Genomic DNA, 23,807 nt, shown 5'->3' with positions numbered 1-23,807 from the left:
ACAAATCGGATTTTATAAATAATTAGCGATTCATTTAAATACTGTTTTACTCTACATGAAGGCTCTTAGTGGAGTTAGAGTTTATTCTGTTTTATTACATTTCGACACGCATTAGGAACACAGATCTCATTAAGTATAAAAGCTAATTACTTCCTGGAACACTTGGTCTTGAGGTTCATTACGAAGTAAAACTTTTATTTCTGTTAATACGTTCAAGCGATTTCGAAATTGCGCGTTACCGTCCCAAGTGCATCGTTGCGATTAACTCAGGGAAGATCAATAACGTCCTTGTGTTGCTGGTGCTCTACAGTTCCCATCAATTCTCACGAGCTGTTGTTAGTGCAAGTCTTATAGGAGAGTTAAAAATTAATTGGTAGTGACAAAGATAGTAGAGTTAATAACTTATTGTAAACGTAGTGTACAGTGATGCAAAAGGCAAAATTCTTGATAGACCATCGTTATGCTGCCTAAGACAGTGAAAGAACCATTGGTGACGTCGGTTATAGCTAATTGGAAATCAGGATTATCCGGCACGAAAATGAATCGTCGACAATATCCAACGGCAGTTGTTGATCTCTCTGGCAAGAACAACGATGCTGCACTGTTGATCATCACGAGACCACTCTATTCGCTGTGGGGAATTCTTGGTCTTATGCCCATGAACTGCAAAGCTTTAGAGTTACTGTCATTTTTATGGTTTCTGATCGCTCTTTGCTTTATGCTGTGTAGCATCTACATTGCATCAGTCCAGTTTCAGATCCTCCCGCGTGTCATCGTCATATTGAGTATGGGTGTCAGGTTGATGCAGTGGTCAGAGTACATCGTTCTCTTCGGAAGATCAGCATATGGTAAACTGGGGCACATCAGGATATATCTTCATAGACTAAAATATGTCGACCAATGTCTCCAGCTTGAGAACAGAGATAGAGGAAAGGCTATTGGTGGAATACTTGTGAGCATGGTGAGTACACTTGTTATTTTAACTGCGACAGTTATCAAAGTGTATGACAATATTACAGAGCAAGATCGTGTTTTGTGGTACATGACTTACCTCATCTACACTGTCATTTGCACACTTGTCTCTCCACACTTTACGTTGTTGGTGATGGAACTACTATTGCGCTACAGAGAATTGAATAGGCAGCTCGTCTTGACAATTTGTCCAAATACTGGAACAGATGGGAGTGCAAATGACTGCCTTACAGACATCCTCCTCTACGAACCTGAGCTGTCTCAGAGATCACGAGATGCTAACATAAACGACCTCCGCGCAGCGTACGCTGTTCTCCACCGTGCGGCAGAAACGCTACAGCAACATTACGGTCCTGCTGCGACGTCAATGGTGGCCGGTGCTTTCTTCGGCGTCATGAACAGCTCGTACGAAATAATTGCACTGCTGGTAGAGGACGTCGGTATAAACACGGGTGTCCTGAGTCATTCCCTGCTCGGCTCTTCCCTGTGGCTGGCCTACTACGGAGTGAAGCTGGTGGCGGTGTCCATGTGCTGCGCCGCCGCGTGCGACGAGGAACGCCGGACGGGAGTCCTGCTGCACAGGGCGGCAACGGCGTTCGCTCTGTGTGGGACGCCGCTACCTGAAGCAGAGGCCTTCCTGCATGAGGTTCGGAGGGGGCCACCTCTGAGCTTCACCGCTGGCGGCTTCTTCCACATCCGCAGGAGCTTGGTCATCTCCACCTTGGCAACCGTCATCACCCACATAGTCATCCTGACCCAGTTTGGCATCGAGCCATAGAGGGCGTAATGTTGGGCCGTTGTTCTTTTGAGAGACAAAGAAGGAAAAAATCTCTCTTTGGATGTTGGTCCATTTCAACTTCTGACTACAGAAAGAGTTTCCCTCATAGTTTGCGCTTGTTAAGCAATGAATCGTCTTGTATCTAACGCACATCTCTTGATGCACTAATAAGGAAACAAATTCAGTAATCATGTACTTGGCCTATGCCTGCTAGGAGAGATCTTATATTCTGTAGTGTAGCTTGTTAGTGTGTTGGCTAAACTGTAGTTCTGGAAAAGTCCAGTTGTACTGATATACTATGTTTACGTACATGAAACTATCAATGAGTAATTGTCATGTAGTATTTTTTGCACCCAAGGCAGAAAAAGGTAGACTAGTTTTCTCAAAATTATATTTCTCAAGTGATAATAATAAGAAATTCAACATATTCAGCAGTGTGCATCAAATTATATGTCGCCGATTATAAGTGTAGTAACGAACAGCAGTTAATAAGGAAGGCACAAGCTTCAGAACTTAGCTGGAAAGTGTAAAACCAAAAAATGAGTAAATGTTATCTCTTTAACAGTGATACTTTCTAAATCTGCTAAAATTAAACTACACTAAAGCTAAGAGCTAACGTAACGAATAATTGTGCCCTTGTTTTATGACGGCCAGTTCCTGTACAAGAAGACGGTAAGTAGTATGATAGCATACAGCTGTCACGAATGGCCAAATGTTGGACACCTCAGTTTTACCTGTAAATCGTCATAACATAATCATTCCAGTTAATAATTAATTTGTTGCTCATCATTGTATTTTTTACTACAACAAAATTCATGATCGTATTTGAGACGATGTCACACCCTTCGTAAAGAGACAGTAGGTACCTTCATTCCTTTCTTTAGTTTAGTTAGAATTACCTCTTTCTAGTACCGCAGTATAGCACATATTGGTTCGACAGTGTATGTAATGAAGTACAGTCAGAGATTTTTCTCAGGAACAAGCGTGTTTCATGAAACTTAGGCAATTTCATTCTGCCATTAAATGTTTGCCCTTATCCTCTGTGTTTTAAATACTAGTACAAAGTTTGGGATAAAATTTTTTGATGCAAACAGTGTAGCACTAATTTACTCACGATTTGTTGTAAACCTGCAACTAGTTTCTGATAATAGCAGGGTACTGAATATGAATTTTAGGAGAACCAACAACTATAAAGCAAATGTAAGTAAATGATATTTAGTGGTAAAGGTGCGGATACATTGCAAAAAATTTAGGGAATAGTTCTTTCTGTTCTGTTTTATATTTTACACATACTTGAACCATAAATATAAAGGCAATGGGTCCAACAGACTGAGATACAACGATCCGCTCTTATCATATTTGAGAAGAGTAAATTTAAAAAATTATTTGTGGATACGTTTTGCATATGTAGTTTGTAAACTGATAGTGCAGTCGTCAACGAGAGAGTGACAGTTGGCGTCAATGCTGGTGTAGCTGTTTTGCAGATTAGAGATAACGTGGTACCTTGTGCAGGGATCGAAAGGTATTTTTGTGTTTCATCAAGAATCCCTCTTGGTCATTAATACTTAGGTGATATCATTTCGTGAAACAAAATTTAAAAATTTGTCATTGTTCATTAACGTATTGTATATAGGCATATACAGTAGCAAAAGTGCAAGAAAGAAACATCCCATTGTAGTATTATCTAGGAGTTGACTAATATTCGACTGATTGTTTGCTCGAGTGGCACATAACTACGTCTCCGTCCGGTGCCCAAAACTGTAGATTTTTAGAGCACTCACATGCAACTAACGGTTGTATTTTGCAAAACTGTGTTTTAGATATCTGTAACTTTTAGTCTGTCTAAAAGTGTCAGACATAATTTTATTCTGATATATGCCTGGCAATTAATTCCCTTAAAAGCAGCATCTCTGAAAGACCATTAAGACTTTTTTGATAATCCTATCCATTTAAAATCCAGTCTGTGGGGTTTTAAACTCTTTAAATCTCAAATGATGTTGTTCAACCAGATCCACTAATAAACGCCATGTACACTCCTGGAAATGGAAAAAAGAACACATTGACACCGGTGTGTCAGACCCACCATACTTGCTCCAGACACTGCGAGAGGGCTGTACAAGCAATGATCACACGCACGGCATAGCGGACACACCAGGAACCGCGGTGTTGGCCGTCGAATGGCGCTAGCTGCGCAACATTTGTGCACCGCCGCCGTCAGTGTCAGCCAGTTTGCCGTGGCATACGGAGCTCCATCGCAGTCTTTAACACTGGTAGCATGCCGCGACAGCGTGGACGTGAACCGTATGTGCAGTTGACGGACTTTGAGCGAGGGCGTATAGTGGGCATGCGGGAGGCCGGGTGGACGTACCGCCGAATTGCTCAACACGTGGGGCGTGAGGTCTCCACAGTACATCGATGTTGTCGCCAGTGGTCGGCGGAAGGTGCACGATCTGGGACCGGACCGCAGCGACGCACAGATGCACGCCAAGACCGTAGGATCCTACGCAGTGCCGTAGGGGACCGCACCGCCACTTCCCAGCAAATTAGGGACACTGTTGCTCCTGGGGTATCGGCGAGGACCATTCGCAACCGTCTCCATGAAGCTGGGCTACGGTCCCGCACACCGTTAGGCCGTCTTCCGCTCACGCCCCAACATCGTGCAGCCCGCCTCCAGTGGTGTCGCGACAGGCGTGAATGGAGGGACGAATGGAGACGTGTCGTCTTCAGCGATGAGAGTCGCTTCTGCCTTGGTGCCAATGATGGTCGTATGCGTGTTTGGCGCCGTGCAGGTGAGCGCCACAATCAGGACCGCATACGACCGAGGAACACAGGGCCAACACCCGGCATCATGGTGTTGGGAGCGATCTCCTACACTGGCCGTACACCACTGGTGATCGTCGAGGGGACACTGAATAGTGCACGGTACATCCAAACCGTCATCGAACCCATCGTTCTACCATTCCTAGACCGGCAAGGGAACTTGCTGTTCCAACAGGACAATGCACGTCCGCATGTATCCCGTGCCACCCAACGTGCTCTAGAAGGTGTACGTCAACTACCCTGGGCAGCAAGATCTCCGGATCTGTCCCCCATTGAGCATGTTTGGATGAAGCGTCGTCTCACGCGGTCTGCACGTCCAGCACGAACGCTGGTCCAACTGAGGCGCCAGGTGGAAATGACATGGCAAGCCGTTCCACAGGACTACATCCAGCATTTCTACGATCGTCTCCATGGGAGAATAGCAGCCTGCATTGCTGCGAAAGGTGGATATACACTGTACTAGTGCCGACATTGTGCATGCTCTGTTGCCTGTGTCTATGTGTCTGTGGTTCCGTCAGTGTGATCATGTGATCTATCTGACCCCAGGAATGTGTCAATAAAGTTTCCCCTTCCTGGGACAATGAATTCACGGTGTTCTTATTTCAATTTCCAGGAGTGTATTTATATCTAACTAGCGACCCATCTCGCCTGCAAGCAGGTAGCACTAGTTGCTTACACCTGGACGATTTGTTTGGTGCAGCAGTAATAAATTATACACACAAACCTACCTCGCGACTTAGTCTAGCTGTTGGTGAAAACCGTACCAAAATCTCTAAAGTAATTCGTGAGATGAGCCTTCACATACAGATATAAAAATGTGGGAGGGTTCTTAAATTTGTAGTATGCATGAAAATAAGGTTTTGATCTTATTTGTAGAGTTTCTCACTACCTTGGATCAGTACCATGCGTTCTAGACGATTGCACCAAAAATTGTAAGACATACATCAGTTATTTTATTTTTTACTCTCCTGTGACTGTAGTATTTAGTTATAATATCAGGCAAACTTGTGTGTCTTTGACTTTCTATTACGCTATTTAAAATTCGATTATAGTTTTTACCATGTAGTAGTGTTTAGGTAACCTCTTGTTGGATACAGTATTTACGGATAAGTAACTATTCTTTTCTGGAAATAAAGTTAGGTGGTACTCAGCAAAGTTAGAAAATGAGGTCAGCTATGCAATTAGCACTAGTGCAAGTACGTTGCAGAGAAGTCGAAATCGAAGGCTTGGGAGTTTATCAGACCCTAATGACAGTGGTAACAGACAACTTGTGTGTGTGTATTTTACGTTGGTTGAATGAGGTTAATGAATGGCTAGTCTGACATACAATTCTTGCAATGAATTATTTGCAGATTAAAGTGTCTGAAGAAACCCAAAGAGATGAGAATAGGAGGGGAAAAGTGTTAATGGTCAGAAATTGGTATCTGAACTTTAGGTTGCCTCTGTACAGTGACAGGGGCAAACAAATGACATAGTTTTGTCCCACCTCTCTCCTAAGCCACACCCTGTCAGCAGTCCCATGTCTCCTCTTCTAAGCCCTCTCCACTTTCGCTCACCCTTCCTCTCCCCTGCAGTTACAGTACTGTAGTTTACTGCCCATTACTTTGTCAGCAGAGTAAACCCACACGCCAACACACACACATACACACACACACATGCACATGCAACATTTGTATCTCTCAGTTCCATCCCACTACTTTAGAGGATATTAAAATGAAACTGCCAGTTGGGATGTATCATGGCACTGCCATATTCTTATGGGTTCTGCACCTGATGACAATTAAAGCTTGATATTTCTACATTTGATGCAAGACACAATGGACTCTAAAGTTAAATCTCACAATGTTATTTCCATGTGTATGTTGTCTGTATTAGTTGTCATAGACGTTGACAGTACTGACTAACTTACAGGATAAGATATACTTGACACCTAAAACACATGTGTGGGCTCTTTTAATTTCTACATCTAAATTATCTGCATTATTTATGAAAAATATGTAGAGGTATTGACAGTGCATGTGTAACTTTCATGTTAGGATGCGTATGACTTCTGAAATATTATTGTGGACCCTCATATTAAGTGGCTCAATGTTGATATCAACCCTATTTCGTCTGTAATATTTATGAAAGAGGTGTAAAGATATTGACATTTCAATTGGAGGCTGTAGCTATGTTTCTGTTGTTACAAGAATGAAAGTTCATAACCTGACTATGCACTATTTTATGGGTTCAGAAGATAACTGCGTCATGTTCAACACTAAAATAATATAATTGAGCTTACTGGCTGTTCAGTACAACCATTTTTATTATTTTTGATCTTGTGCCTATTTGAGTTCATTTTCCTACGATGCTTTAAAAAGGAAATTTCAGGAAAGGAGTGAGATTTACTCGCCAGGTCTATGGTGATAAATTTCTCTAAAGAAGTTTGCAGACCGTTTAGTATTTCCTTTCCATAATCAACTACTAAATAATACCAAGACCTATAGCACCTTTATCCAACATAGTCTTATATTCACACATTGAGCACAGCAAGGCATACAAAAAATGATGCGTTTCGGAGAGATTTTTGATGTAATGTGTCACTTAAACGGAATATTTTTGTAATATGCGGATACAACTATCAAAAGCACCAAATACGATGTGTTAGCTTAGTAAAAACTTGGATAAATATGCTTGGTTTGCTTCTGTCAAAGAGGACAATGGAGAAGGTTCCATATAGAGCAATGTACAATCTCTGATTGCGGATGAAAATGAGATCTTTGCTCCAAAATAAAATAGCACTTTCAAGATACATAAAAATTTGTATTATTTTTCCACAATAGTACAAAACACTTGTGGCTCGCTTCTTCTCACTACTGATTACTGACCGGCCGCTGTGGCCTAGCGGTTCTAGGCGCTTCAGTCCGGAACCACGCGGCTGCTACGGTCGCAGGTTCGAATCCTGCCTCGGGCATGGATGTGTGTGATGTCCTTAGGTTAGTTAGGTTTAAGTAGTTCTGAGTATAGGGGACTAATGACCTCAGATGGTAAGTCCCATAGTGCTTAGAGCCATTTGAACCATTTGAACTGATTACTGTACCGGTTAAGGTAGTTCGATACCTGTACCCAATAAGACGAAAGGCACAGTGGACCGTCAAATTAAATGGCACTATGTTATTTCCTTACCGAAATTGTTTGTATTGTTGATCTGTAACAGAAAAAAAACATGCTAATGTCACTTATTGCCTCTCGTTATGTAATTTGAGGGTTAAGGCACATTTGGTGATGACTGACTAACTTACGCTGTTGTGCAACGGAAACTAATTGATACTTCGGTGAAATAACATATTTAACAGTGATTTCAACATCAGAATTTTGTACACGAACATAAATAGAAACGAGGGTTGCCGTGCTTTCATCTACGTTTTAAAGCCTGCCAAACATTATAGTGACCATGCTAGGGCATTAACTTTATGTTAAGTACAAAACAGTTGCTATCTTCTGCTGATAATGCTAAATTATGATTCATACAGTGGAAGTCGACATTTAATACACTTAAAAGGGAATGATCCAATCCAACATGTCAAAATATACCCTGAAATTTTTCGCACGGAAATAATACATCGAAAGAAGTGAATTGTCAAAATTTTAGCTTCAAAGGCGTACTAATTTTTGCTGCACGAAGATTCTCTTGTAGCAGCAGTTTGTACATCCTTTCTACATCTACATCTATATAGATACTCTGCAAGCCAACGTGAGGTGCGTGGCAGAGGGTACCCTGTACAACTACTACTCATTTCCTTTCCTGTTCCACTCGCAAATAGAGCGAGGAGAAAATGTCTATCTATATGCCTCCGTACAAGCTTTAATTTCTCGTATCTTATCTTCATGGTCGTCACGTGGTGTTTGTTGGAGGCAGAAGAATTGTTGTGCAGTCAGCTTCAAGTGGCGATTCTCTAAATTTCCTCGATAGTATTCCTCGAAAATAATGTAGCCTTCCCTCCAGGGATTCACATTTGAGTTCCTGTAGCATCTTCGTAAGACTTACGTGTTGTTCGAACCTATTGGCAACAAATCTAGCAGTTCGCCTCTGAATTTCTTCAATATATCCCTTCAATCCGGTCTGGTACGGATCCCAAACACTCGAGCAGTTCTCAAGAATAGGTCGCACCAGAGTTATATATGCGATCTCCTTTATAGGCGAACCGCACTTTCCAAAAATTCCCCCAATAAACTGAAGTTGACCATTCGTCTTCCTTATGAGAGTTCTCGTATGTTCGTTCCATCTCATATCGCTTTGCTACATTACGCCCAGATATTCAAACGACTTAACTGTGTCAAGCAGGACACTGGTAATACTATGTTCGAACAGTGTAGGTGTGTTATTGCTACTCATCCGCATTAACTTACATTTTTCTACGTTTAGAGGTAGCTGCCATTCATCACATAAGCTAGAAGTTTTGTCTAACTGATCACGTATCATGCTACAGTCACTCAAGTTCGACACCTTAGCGTACAACGTAGCATCATAAGTAAACAACCGCTGATTGCTGCCAACCCTAGCCGCCAAATCATTTATGTATATAGAGGACAAAAGTGGTCCTTTCGGAGTTCCCTGGAGAATCCTGACGATTCCTTCGTCTCTGATGAATACCTTCCATCGAGGATAACATACTGCGATGTACTCACATATCTGTGAACTTATTCCATATGCTCGTACCTTCGTTAACAGCCTGCGATGGAGATCCGTGTTAAATGCTTTCCGGAAATCTATAAATGTGGAATCTGCCTGTTGCCCTTCATTCATAGTTCGCAGTATATCATGTGAGAAAAAGGCAAGCTGAGTTCCGTAAGAGCGATGTTTTGCTGATTCATTGACATAAGCTTCTCAGTCTCAGGGAAGTTTAATAGATTCTAACTGAAGACATGTTCAAGGATTCTGCAGGAAACCGAAGTGCAGGCACTTTCCTGCCTCACGCTTGAACTGGCGAGTAAGCAGACACAATCGTGACAAGAGAATGTAGCACTGCGTAGTGTGAAGTCAAAAATGCACACACGCGGTATTAAGCATATCAGCCATACAAGAAAGGGTCAAATCATAAATTTTTCCAGTAACTTGTAGTTCATTGTTGTTGTTGTGGTCTTCAGTTCTGGGATGGTTTGATGCAGCTCTCCATGCTATTCTGTGCAAGACTCTTCATCTCCCAGTACCTACTGCAGCTTACATCCTTCTGAATCTGCTTAGTGTATTCATCTCTTGGTCTCCCTCTACGATTTTTACCCTTCATGCTGCCCTCCAGTACTAAATTGGTGATCCCTTGATGCCTCAGAACATGTCCTACCAACCGATCCTTTCTTCTAGTCAAGTTGTGCCACAAACCCCTCTTCTCCCCAATTCTATTCAATACCTCCTCATTAGTGATCTACCCATCTAATCTTCAGCATTCTTCTGTAGCACCGCATTTCGAAACCCTCTATTCTCTTCTTGTCCAAACTATTTATCGTCCATGTTTCACTTCCATACATGGCTGCACTCCATACAAATTCTTTCAGAAATGACTTAATGAAACTTAAATCTATACTCGTTGTTGACAAATTTCTCTTCTTCAGAAACGCTTTCCTTGCCATTGCCAGTCTACATTTTATATCCTCTCTACTTCGACCATCATCAGTTATGTTGCTCCCCAAATATCAAAACCCCTTTACTACTTTAAGTGTCTCATTTCCTAATCCAATTCCCGCAGCATCCCCCGACTTAATTCGACTACATTCCATTAACCTCGTATTGCTCTTGTTGATGTTCATCTTATACCCTACTTTCAAGACACTGTCCATTCCGTTCAAGTGCTCTTCCAAGTCCTTTGCTGTCTCTGACAGAATTACATTGTCATCGGCGAACCTCAAAGTTTTTATTTCTTCTCCATGGATTTTAATACCTACTCCGAATTTTTCTTTCGTTTCCTTTACTGCTTGCTCAATGTACAGATTGAATAGCATCGGGGAAAGACTACAACCCTGTCTCACTCCCTTCCCTACCACTGCTTCCCTTTCATGTCCCTCCACACTTATAACTGCCACCTGGTTTCTGTATAAATTGTAAATAGCCTTTCGCTCCCTATATTTTACCCCTGCCACCTTTAGAATTTGAAAGAGAGTATTCCAGTCAACATTGTCAAAAGCTTTCTCTAAGTCTACAAATGCTAGAAACGTAGGTTTGCCTTTCTTAATCTTTCTTCTATGATAAGTCGTAGGGTCAGTATTGCCTCACGTGTTCCTAAATTTTTACGGAATCCAAACTGATCCTCCCCGAGGTCGGCTTCTACCAGTTTTTCCATTCGTCTGTAAAGAATTCGCGTTAGTATTTTGCAGCTGTGACTTATTAAACTGATCGTTCGGTAATTTTCACATTTGGTAACATCTGCTTTCTTTGTGATTGGAATTATTATATTCTTCTTGAAGTCTGAGGGTATTTCGCCTGTCTCATACATCTTGCTCACCAGATGGTAGAGTTTTGTCAGGGCAGGCTCTCCCAAGGCTATCAGCAGTTCTAAAGGAATGTTGTCTACTCCCGGGACCTTGTTTCGACTTAGGTCTTTCAGTGCTCTGTCAAACTCTTCACGCAGTATCATATCTTCCATTTCATCTCCATCTACCTCCTCTTCCATTTCCATAATATTGTCCTCAAGAACATCGCTCCTGTATAGACCCTCTATATACTCCTTCCACCTTTCTGCTTTCCCTTCTTTGCTTAGAACTGGGTTTCCGCCTGAGCTCTTGATATTCATGCAAGTGGTTCTCTTTTATCCACAGATCTCTTTAATTTTCCTGTAGGCAGTATCTATCTTACCAAAATGGTTCAAATGGCTCTGAGCACTATGCAACTTAACTTCTGAGATCATCAGTCGCCTAGAACTTAGAACTAATTAAACCTAACTAACCTAAGGACATCACACACATCCATGCCCGAGGCAGGATTCGAACCTGCGACCGTAGCGGTCGCTCGGCTCCAGACTGTAGCGCCTAGAACCGCACGGCCACTCCGGCCGGCTCTGTCTTACCCCTCATGAGATAATCCTCTACATCCTTTCATTTGTCCTCTAGCCATCCCTGCTTAGCCATTTTGCACTTCCTGTCGATCTCATTTTTGAGACGTTTTTATTCCTTTTTGCCTGCTTCACTTGCTGCAATTTTGTATTTTCTCCTTTCATCAATTAAATTCAGTATCCCTTCTGTTACCCAAGGATTTCTTCTAGCCCTCGTCTTTTTACCTACTTGATCCTCTGCTGCCTTCACTATTTCATTCCTCATAAGTACCCATTCATCTTCTACTATATTTCTTTCCCCCATTCCTGTCTATTGTTCCCCAATGCTCTCCCTGAAACTCTCTACAACCTCTGGTTCTTTCAGTTTATCCAGGTCCCATCTCCTTAAATCCCCCCTTTTTGCAGTTTATTCAATTTTAATCTACAGCTCATAACCAATAGATTGTGGTCAGAGTCCACATCTGTCCCTGGAACTGTCTTACAATTTAAAATCTGGTTTTTAAATCTCTGTCTTACCATTATATGATCTATCTGAAACCTTTTAGTATCTCCAGGGTTCTTCCATGTATACAACCTTCTTTTATGATTCTTAAACCAAGAGTTAGCTATGATTAAGTTATGCTCTGTGCAAAATTCTACCAGGTGGCTTCCTCTTTCATTTCTTAGCCCCAATCCATATTCACCTACTACGTTTCCTTCTCTCCCTTTTCCTACTGTCGAATTCCAGTCACCCATGACTATTAAATTTTCATCTCCCTTGACTACCTGAATAATTTCTTTTATCTCATCATACATTTCATCAATTTCTTCATCATCTGCAGAGCTAGTTGGCATATAAACTTGTACTACTGTAGTAGGCATGGGCTTCGTGTCTATCTTGGCCACAATAATGCGTTCACTATGCTGTTTGTAGTAGCTTACCCGTACTCCTATTTTTTTATTCATCATTAAACCGACTCCTGCATTACCCCTATTTGATTTTGTAGTTATAACCCTATATTCACATGACCAAAAGTCTTGTTCCTCCTGCCAGCGAACTTCACTAATTCCCACTATATCTAACTTTATCCTATGCATTTCCCATCTTAAATTTTCTAACCTACCTGCCCGATTAAGGGATCTGACATTCCACGCTCCGATCTGTAGAACGCCAGTTTTCTTTCTCCTGATAACGATGTCCTCTTGAGTAGTCCCCGCCCGGAGATCCGAATGGGGGACTATTTTACCTCCGGAATATTTTTGCCAAGAGGACGCAATCATCATTTAATCATACAATAAAGCTGCATGCCCTCGGGAAATTTACGGCTGTAGTTTCCTCTTACTTTCAGCCGTTCGCAGTACCAAAACAGCAAGACCGTTTTGGTTAGTGTTACAGGGCCAGATCAGTCAATGATCCAGACTGTTGCCCCTGCAACTACTGAAAAGGCTGCTGCCCCTCTTCAGCAACCACACGTTTGTCTGGCCTCTCAACAGATACCCCCCAGTTTTGGTTGCACCTACGTTATGGCCATCTGTATCGTTGAGGCACGCAAGCCTCCCCACCAACGGCAAGGTTTATGGTTCATCGGGGGGTAGTATGTAGTTCATAACGACAGCTAAAATGTAACTGTTACTACACAAGTGCCCAGTGAAGGAAAGACACTCAAGGCAGTGTATGACGCTGCATTACAGACAACCTCCATCAGTCGGGACTTTAATTTGTCGACTGGACTATTTTATGATAATTCCTGAAGCACCGTTCTCATAATTGTTATTAATATGTATTGTACGAACAACTAAACAGTTCCCTGTTTATTCCCTGTAGTCATCACAAATATGTGAAGCGTACCCTGGGTCAGGAAAACAAATATTTTCCTTACACCGCCCACAACTGATAACAGGAAAATTACTGCCTTTAGGCACTTGACAGAAATTATTAGTTTTGTTTGGACAAAACTAGGATGGTGGAAGGAACTGTCATAGCCATTGTTCTGCATATTATGTTGCTTACTAGGCATACTTGGTCAAATTCGTATAATGTGGTGGTGCAAACCGACCATGCACAAATACGATTACGCTGATAAACCTAATATGACAAAGAGCTATTGTAAATAATGTTGTTTGAAAATTTTCTGAAAAATGCTTTTTATCGACAGGCTGAATCAAACTATTAGTTATCTGTGGGATCGACATTATATTATCAACCTTTTCTTCATCTTACTAAAGACAGAGGTGTTGTTATGTCTAGGCCAAAAGTCCAACAGAAACAGTAAATTATCTTCTACAGCTGTTAAGAAGACGTTTCGGACATAATACTGAATCTATTCTCTCAAATTTTTCAAAATTTTGTTATGTCGGTTAGGATACTTTTGCAAGTAAGCAGTAATTTCGTAAATTTCCGGACCTATTGTGCCTTGATGTTCTTGATGAAAGATAGAAAGCTGCAGAAACAGTAATCTATTGTATACGAATGTGCCTTAGCCTTCAACGACTGCAAGGTGACTCTTGTTTTTCACTCGAAAGTGTGGTTTGTACGCAGTTCTCGTACGAACCTGATAGGTTGGCCTTATATGCAGCATTACAGGAGACAACAAGAAGCTTCGTCTTATGTTAGCTACGAATTCCTCTATAATATTACCTATTAATGCTATCTCCGCCACACATTTACTTGAAGTTAACTTCGTAACTTTGCGACTTCCTTTTCTGTGTAATTTCCTGAATCGGCTTAATTAGGTCGAAGAAGCCTGGAAATCAGTAATATTCATCTCGCCTCCAGTTCAGAGGACCCAGTCTGGTAGATTTTACTTAGTAACGATGCATTGCCTCTGACGAAAAGTTCTAAGTATTTAGAATATTTTTTCTTTTTTCTTTCACACTTCCGTGATTTTCATTTTGGCACATATTTCGAAATTTATGTTTGTCTTTCTCCCATTTATGCAATTAACGTATGAAAGGAATACGGCTTTGCACCGTGCTGAATTAACTGCTTCGTTAAACCAAAACCTTTACAGCCTTTTTCTTGTCACTGAAAGCTACTACAATAATGTTTCCTTTGGACTGTTAAGGTACTGTCTTTTTACTCTCTACTTTTGTTAGCACAACAATCATTGTACGAACCATAATTCACGGAATCGTCAGAGTTATTTTCTTTTTCTTCTAATGCTTCCACAATTTCTAATGAAATATCGACATCACTTGAATGAATGTCCACGAGACTAGCAACTGGGTAACGTATATGTGGGTCTTCAGGAGAAGCAGGTAATTTCGATAGTTTACCATGTTCTTCATATTTAATTGTTGCAAGATCTAAAACATTAATCGGACTCCACGTTACTGCGATGCTCTGGAACCTGCACAGAGACAGGCGTTCTTGGCAAAGCATATACAAAGAAAACGCAAAGAAAATTAATTCAGTCCTACTTCTATTTTTACCACTTAGTGACAGTGCAAAGGCAACTGCTAATTATTGTGGATATTAAATGAGTTGCAAATTCTACTGTGAACAATTGTGTCAGTGGAACTATCAACGGAAAACGAAATTCAGTTTAAAAATTACTATCATATTGTGCCAACTTATCTGTTTACTGATGCGCTGTCAACCAAGGCTATGCACCTGCCGAGTTGCGCGTAGACTGTATGCTACAACTATGTTATCCGGGTGTACATATCTCCAGCCATCTGACGGCCTACAAATCTGGCAATTTTCAACATTAAAAAAAAAAAAATATATGTGCTTGCAGTGTTTCTTAGCAGCTGAAATTTCGACATATTTTTTTCGTTGTGTTCTTCAGGTATAAAAAATTCCAGGGAGGTTTCGACAGGCCGGATTTGACCCTTTTTTTGGTAGGGTCAAATACACTCCTGGAAATTGAAATAAGAACACCGTGAATTCATTGTCCCAGGAAGGGGAAACTTTATTGACACATTCCTGGGGTCAGATACATCACATGATCACACTGACAGAACCACAGGCACATAGACACAGGCAACAGAGCATGCACAATGTCGGCACTAGTACAGTGTATATCCACCTTCCGCAGCAATGCAGGCTGCTATTCTCCCATGGAGACGATCGTAGAGATGCTGGATGTAGTCCTGTGGAACGGCTTGCCATGCCATTTCCACCTGGCGCCTCAGTTGGACCAGCGTTCGTGCTGGACGTGCAGATCGCGTGCGACGACGCTTCATCCAGTCCCAAACATGCTCAATGGGGGACAGATCCGGAGATCTTGCTGGCCAGGGTAGTTGACTTACACCTTCTAGAGCACGTTGGGTGGCACGGGATACATGCGGACGTGCATTGTCCTGTTGGAACAGCAAGTTCCCTTTCCGGTCTAGGAATGGTAGAACGATGGGTTCGATGACGGTTTGGATGTACCGTGCACTATTCAGTGTCCCCTCGACGATCACCAGTGGTGTACGCCCAGTGTAGGAGATCGCTCCCACACCATGATGCCGAGTGTTGGCCCTGTATGCCTCGGTCGTATGCAGTCCTGATTGTGGCGCTCACCTGCACGGCAGCAAACACGCATACGACCATCATTGGCACCAAGGCAGAAGCGACTCTCATCGCTGAAGACGACACGTCTCCATTCGTCCCTCCATTCACGCCTGTCGCGACACCACTGGAGGCGGGCTGCACGATGTTGGGGCGTGAGCGGAAGACGGCCTAACGGTGTGCGGGACCGTAGCCCAGCTTCATGGAGACGGTTGCGAATGGTCCTCGCCGATACCCCAGGAGCAACAGTGTCCCTAATTTGCTGGGAAGTGGCGGTGCGGTCCCCTACGGCACTGCGTAGGATCCTACGGTCTTGGCGTGCATCTGTGCGTCGCTGCGGTCCGGTCCCAGATCGTGCACCTTCCGCCGACCACTGGCGACAACATCGATGTACTGTGGAGACCTCACGCCCCACGTGTTGAGCAATTCGGCGGTACGTCCACCCGGTCTCCCGCATGCCCACTATACGCCCTCGCTCAAAGTCCGTCAACTGCACATACGGTTCACGTCCAAGCTGTCGCGGCATGCTACCAGTGTTAAAGACTGCGATGGAGCTCCGTATGCCACGGCAAACTGGCTGACACTGACGGCGGCGGTGCACAAATGCTGCGCAGCTAGCGCCATTCGACGGCCAACACCGCGGTTCCTGGTGTGTCCGCTGTGCCGTGCGTGTGATCATTGCTTGTACAGCCCTCTCGCAGTGTCCGGAGCAAGTATGGTGGGTCTGACACACCGGTGTCAATGTGTTCTTTTTTCCATTTCCAGGAGTGTATATCATCGACTTTACAGTTGAAAAATCTCAGCTTCAGTCTGGTAATAGCATGTTCTCCAGCCAAGAAAGACGTAAATGATGCTCTTTTACGCATTTTAGTGTCACTTTATGGAATCGATAACATTGTTACTGATTTCATTCTTCGACTTGGGCTTGTTAATTGACTAAAAATTTGTTATATATCTTTATTATCTAAAAAGTGATCAAAAAGTATCCGTTTGAAAGCCGTACAGTCCAGAATCGGTTTTCTAATGAGGCAAAGTCGTCGTGAGAGTTAAGACAATCACCCCACCCATGCACTAAGTTGAAGATACCCATTCCGACCCCACAAGTCCTTTTTAAGGGACCGATGGTACGATAACCACTAGGGGCTGATCAAGAGTATATGGCAGGCGTTGGAGTGTCCCCCACTTGAAATGGTTACTACGTTTGCGATATGGGGATGTGTACTATCATAAAGCTGCAGCAAGGAACTTGGACCACCATTCCATAGCGGTGGTAATCGACTGACATACTTCCCTATGCTCATTTTTCATTCTCAGATGGATGTCCACAGGTGTTTGTCCTTCGGCTGTCAAGGAAAGAATAACACCACGTTGGTCCTTTTTGGACGCAGTTGGTAATAACTTTGCCATAGTTAACGTCTCCGCATTTATCGCATGCATGCAAGGACGTAGCCAGAAGGGGGGATCGGGAAAGTCTGGACCCACCCACCCTATCGCCTATATGAAATTACATATGACATAGTTGAATATAGTGAAAATGAAAGATATTTTGATTTGCAGTCATATGGAAAAAAAGGGCTATGCACTGTGGATGATCAACAACGCCATCGACTGATTTAAACTCTTGGTAGCACTATGGTTTATCAGCCATACCTACTTTAGCCAGCACCAACTGCTGTACATTGCTGGCCTTACTTGACCTCAGTTGTGTTGTTAGACAGTTCAGTTCTTACTTATTGTAGTGAGTGCTGCCGTTTACTGATGTTGTGCTGTGTGCTGTTGTGATAGTTTCTAACTATGGAGAAATTTGTAACAGTAAAGAAAAGAAAAACCGATATTGATTCGACCACTAGTGTTTGGTAAGATAAAAATTTGTACACACTTTTATGATAACCTAATTACCTATCTACAGTAGTTTAATGTTAGCACTGGAGTCGTTGTTTGGCGACCACTAGCGTTTTGTAAGTAAAAATGTGCGCGCACTTTTATGATAACCTAATTACCCATCTACAGCAGTTTAATGTTAGCACTGGAGTCGTTGTTTGGAAACTGGTAGGACTTCCGGGTGGCTATATTTCAGTTTTTCACAAGACGGTTGTGCGATGAACATCACTATAAATAACTTTTCTAGTATGAAAAAACAAATAAGTTAAATATATTCCAATTTTTTTTCAATTTTAATCTGATAATTATATCATACTAGAATGTCGTGTTCCCAGTTTGGCACAGCTTTGCCACAGGAAACACGAAAGCGATCGAGGACGTCCGTCTTCTGGTCGGCTCCTGATCGTTGTCAGAAGGAGGCTAGTTTTTGATTACGCGAAGGCTTCTATTATTTGGAAAAGAACAACCCGGATTTCTTTACGTAATCAGTATGAATTTTATAATTACCTAAGGGACCTTTAACAATGAACAATAAAAAAATTGTATTTGCAAATGAAATCATTAATAAATGGGGCAGCTATGAGTTGTATAGAAGACAAGGAGCGGCCGTCTGCCTACGACCAGGATGCCGCAGTATTCTCTGCTGTAGTGAAGGCTGTTTGACATTTATAAAAATAATACGGCATGGAAGTTAAAAAAGTATAAAGGAAAAGAATAGAATAAGAAATTTGGTAAACACTAAATATATTCTAATAATTCTCACAAGCAATTAGAGCTTCTTTATAAACAGTATAACTTACATAAGTAATTTTCTGACTGTATGGTGCGATCAGATTTCAACCTGTCCTGTACTAGTTCCTTGTTTCACGTTTTTATCACAAATTACAGTCATTACTTTTCTCCTTCCTTCGAGACAATTCTTGCACCGTTCAACACCTTCATAACAATAACTTGCCGATTTACAGTATCGAACATAAATTACTTGAATTTTATAAATTAATAACTGTTGTCTGCACGCTGGCAAGACCGCTCACTTTTATGGCTTAAAGACGACCTTCTTTACGCTTTCACATTACAAGCAGAAGTACGATAATATCTGAAGATCTACAAAATACTTTACTGTTTAGATCGAAGCGGAGCGTTCAGTTCAGCTTCTGTTAAAACGTTGCTTTGACTGCGGAATCGATATATTAGCGTCCGCGCTAGATGCGCATCTTTACAGTTACGTAAATTATATTAAACAAATGTTTTTCAAAGAATGGGTCTCATCTCATAAGTTGATCATTTAATACACAGATAGGTGAATGCCTTTCCAAGGGTACTCACAGCTTTCATACTACGGAAATCCCAATAATATTACACTTTATATTAAAATCAGGTAATAAAAATACCCTTGAATTTGCTGTGTCACCCAAAAATCGCGTCGGTAAACAAAACTACAGCCGAAATTGCGATGGTTGCATTTCCTTAGAAAAAATGCTCAAAATTCTACTATTAGTAGCCCAAATGGAAAAATATCTCTCTGTATAGTCACACAGGTGGTACTCAATTATGAAAACCAGATCCGATGTGGAACGATGGGGAAGGTTTTATGGAGAGCGGAACGGGTATGTGATGACACATTTTAAAATTGGTTCGTCTCTAAAAGTGTTTTTCAGCGGGCTACTTCGTCCGACTCGACTGCACCCTGCACCCCTAACCCCCTTCCTCCCCTTCCGGAATCTACTTACAGTATTGTAATACTACAACAACTGAAGCGTTTTCAAATGTTCTCTGATTTTCTTCAAACTCTAATGTTTTTAATCTGTAGAAACAATTATATAAAACAGTAATTTATCCATTACTTTCGTGTCTGCAGCTCGTGGTCGTGCGGTAGCGTTCTCGCTTCCCACGCCCGGGTTCCCGGGTTCGATTCCCGGCGGGGTCAGGGATTTTCTCTGCCTCGTGATGACTGGGTGTTGTGTGATGTCCTTAGGTTAGTTAGGTTTAAGTAGTTCTAAGTTCTAGGGGACTGATGACCATAGCTGTTAAGTCCCATAGTGATCAGAGCCATTTGAACCATTTGAACCATTACTTTCGTATCAGAACATATCTTGATTTGGGAGTAGTTGTTCATCTCATTGGCAGACAGTATTTTATTTTAATGATAGTTTGCGTAAGATTTCGACAATATGCGTATTTCAGCGATATTTACGTTGAAAGGCGGCTAGATATTTCACTACAAGAAAGATGTTCTGCTTGAAATGCCTTACTCGTACTATCCTTGGAATAGTGAGTCCAGCTGTCACAGCTCCTACTTATTTGTAAATAAACGCCAATAAGCGACAACGTGTGTTGTAAATCGTAAAGAGTTCATCAGCAACCATGACTGTATGACTATATTATCACGGCTAAATACAAGCTGCTTTATGAGGGCGCTTGAATCAAGATCCCAAAACTGTAACTCATATATTTAAGTATTCTGATTTTCACTGATAAATTTGTTTTCTACAGTTTCAAGCTGACTGTTGAAATAATACTTCAAAAAGAAATTCTTGATCATTTAAGGAATCTGAAGAATTTTAATGAAATGAAAGATACTTTAATAACTCTTCCGGTTCCCTGATGGAGAGATGGCTTTTTACACAAACAGTGGGAATGTACTTAATTCATACATCTTCGCAGCAGTCATTCGTCTCTGTCATCTACGGCCCGTGGTGCACCACAGTTTCCTTGGCACTGCTTTTGGATAACGCCACTTGGAATGCACAGTATACCTCAACCACGGTGACATTTGAACAGTTTATGAACTTAGCCGTTTCGGAAATGCTTCCAAGCCTGTACCGAAAGCCAATCATCATGCCCTTTTGGACGTTAGATAAATCGATGTCATTCCTCATTAGGACAACGACTGGACTGTTTTCCGTTGACACCCTCTGTATATCCTCCACTGCAAGTGCTGCCACCTGCCGCTTGTGAGTGTTGTTGGTTGTTGACGTTGAACATAGGCGGCTGTGGCTGCACCGTGTATATATGCTGACGGGAAAAAAAATCGGCACGCCAAGAGGGACTTGAGCGACGAAAGACGGTAGGCGTTTTTCTACATCTGGAGGATGATGTCTATTCCAATTTCGCGCCGGTCGATTCAGAGGGCACTACTAATGCTTGTACGAGGTAGCAAATCAGGTTTGCTTCAAATGTATTGTGTAGCGGTCGTAGGCGTTAGTTATCGTAGACATTGGACATGGTGACGTGATGTTAATCAAGGAGGGCTTTAAGGCGACACAGACGCCGTTATCAACACCTCACTGAGTTTGAACGGGCTCGTGTAATGGGTCTGCTATGCAGAGGAAGACTTGCAGGAATGTAGCACTGTACATGACTGTTTGCAGCAGTGTCCACGAGAGTGTATGGTTGCAAGAAGACCGAACTCTAGTCAGCCACACGGCACTACCGAAGAGGAAGATCATCGTGTTCGCTATATGGCTTTGACGCATCGTACAGCATCTGCAGCAGCAATCTAAGCATCAGTTGGCACCACAGTGACTCAACAAACTGTTACAAATCAGCTACTTCAAGGCCAGCTCTGTGTCAGACGCCCTGTACCGTGCATTCCACTGATCAGAGACCACCGCCATTTGAGCCCTTAGTGGTGTCAAGCGAGAGCTCATTGGAGAGCAGAGTGGAGGTGTGTCGTGTTTTCTGATGAAAGTTGGTTCTGCCTCGGTACCAGTTATGGCCGTGTGTTAGTTCGGAGGAGGCCAGTTGATGACAATGATGATGATGATGATGATGATGATGTCTGGTTTTGTGGTGCGCTCAACTGTGTGGTTATCAGCGCCCGTACAAATCCCAACCTTTGCTCAGTCCAAACTCACCACTTTCATGAACGATGATTAAATGATGAGGACAACAGAAAGACTCAGTCATCTCGAGGCAGGTGAAAATCTCTGAACCCGCCGAGAATCGATCCCGGGACCCCGTGCGGGGAGGCCAGTTGAGGACCTGCAACCAACCTTTCTGCGTGCTAGGCACACTAGAACTACAGCTGAAGTTATGGTCGGCGGTGCGATTTCGTATAACGGGAAGAGTACTCTCGTTGTTATCCGACGCATCCTCATTGCAACTTCCAACGTCAGTCTTGTGATTTGGCCTACTTTGCTGCCATTCACGTACGGGATTCCACAGGTTGTTTTCCAGCACGATAACGCAAGCTCACATGCTGCTGCTATAGCTCAACATACTGTACAGAGTGTCGACATATTACTTTGGCCTACTCGACCACCAGATCTGTCTCCAATCGAGCACATATGGGACATAATCGAACGACAACTCCAGCATCATCCACAAGCAGCATAAACCGTCCCTGTACCGACCGACCAAGTGCAACAGCCATGGAACTCCATTCCCACCACCGGTACCTGTACAAAACAGAACAAGCACATTTGCATGCTCGCATCCAGCATTCTGGCGGTTGCACCTGTTATTAATATACCACGATTTCACATTTGCATCGGCTTATCTCTCACTTACATTAACCTGTGATCTTGCAGTATTAATCACTGCATGAATGCATTCCCAAAATTTCATTACTGTAAATTAATTATTTTTTGTGGTTGCGATTTCTTTCCGTCCGTATATATACAGTGTGTTCCAAAATTACGACGACAGACTTCGATGGTATGTAGACGGTGTCTTGACTAACACAGTGAGGTGTCCGAAAACGTCATCCAACGATGCTACAGAGCGTCGAAGCTGTAGGTGTCGGCACCTTTATCACAGGGTGATTCCGTGATGGTCTTACAAACTTTCAGGATCGATGCAGAAGGATGAATGTTTCAATTTGAGGGATGGGAACCAGAACCTGATTTGAATGAACCGCAAGTTGTAAGCAAAAATCGTTCTGATACCTCTGAGCGTGGAATACGTGGATCTGTACTGTTGTTGCTATGACTGTAATGTAGAGGTGGTAGTATGGACCAAAACAAAAAAACATGCCCCGTAAACATGGGCTCTAAAATGCATATCTGAGGAGCTATGACCACTTGATCATCTTCGCTAATGTGAAACTCATCTCCTCTATCGAACTAACGCTCATAGGTCTTAACGTACGCATTTTTGAGCCAATGTTTACTAGAATTTTTTTCTTGTTTTGCTCAATACTAGCATCTCTGAAAGTTGCCTGCCCTATATTTTTGGTGCACGTATTTCACTGTCAGAGGAATCAGGACGATTTCTGCCTATAACCTTCGACTCGCTCGACTCCGGACCAGGGTTTTCACAGCAAAATGATACATTAATCCCTGTCCATCATCCCAGAAAATCTGTAACATCATCTTATATATATATATTCCCACCTTTTGGCGGTTTCTTCAGTTTTAATCTATAGTTCATAACCAGTAGACTGTGGTCAGTGTCCTCATCTGCGACTGGAAATGTCTTACAATTTAAAACCTGGTTCCTAAATCTCTGTCTTGCCATTATATAATCTATCTGAAACCTTCCAGTGTCTCCAGGCCTCTTCCACGTATACAACCTTATTTCCCGATTTTTAATCCAAGTGTTAGGTATGGTTGAGTTATTCTCTGTGCAACATTCTACCATGCGGCTTCCTCTTTAATTCCTTACCCCCATTCCACATTCACCTACTACTTTTCCTTCTCGTCCTTTTCCTACTACCGAATTCCAGTCCCCCATTACTATTGAATTTTCGTCTCCCTCCCCTATCTGAATAATTTCTTTTATCTCCTCACACATATCTTCCATCTCTTCGTCATCTGCGGAGCTAGTTGGTATATAATCTTGTACTGCTGTGGTAAGGGTGGGCTTTGCGTCCATCTTGGCTACAATAGCGCGTTCACTATGTTGTTCGTAGTAT

General features: G+C 42.4%; 1 protein-coding gene across 1 annotated transcript; it reads left to right on the top strand.

The window, feature by feature from the left end:
* Positions 1 to 787: 787 nt before the first annotated feature.
* Positions 788 to 1,750, top strand: LOC124594175. The gene has a single exon (XM_047132531.1). It carries the CDS (start codon positions 788 to 790, stop codon positions 1,748 to 1,750), a length of 963 nt encoding a protein of 320 aa, XP_046988487.1.
* The last annotated feature ends 22,057 nt before the right edge of the window (positions 1,751 to 23,807 follow it).

This window comes from Schistocerca americana, chromosome 2 (assembly GCF_021461395.2).
Source record: "Schistocerca americana isolate TAMUIC-IGC-003095 chromosome 2, iqSchAmer2.1, whole genome shotgun sequence".
Lineage (NCBI taxonomy): Eukaryota > Metazoa > Arthropoda > Insecta > Orthoptera > Acrididae > Schistocerca > Schistocerca americana.
This window is presented reverse-complemented; position numbering and strand designations above follow the sequence as displayed.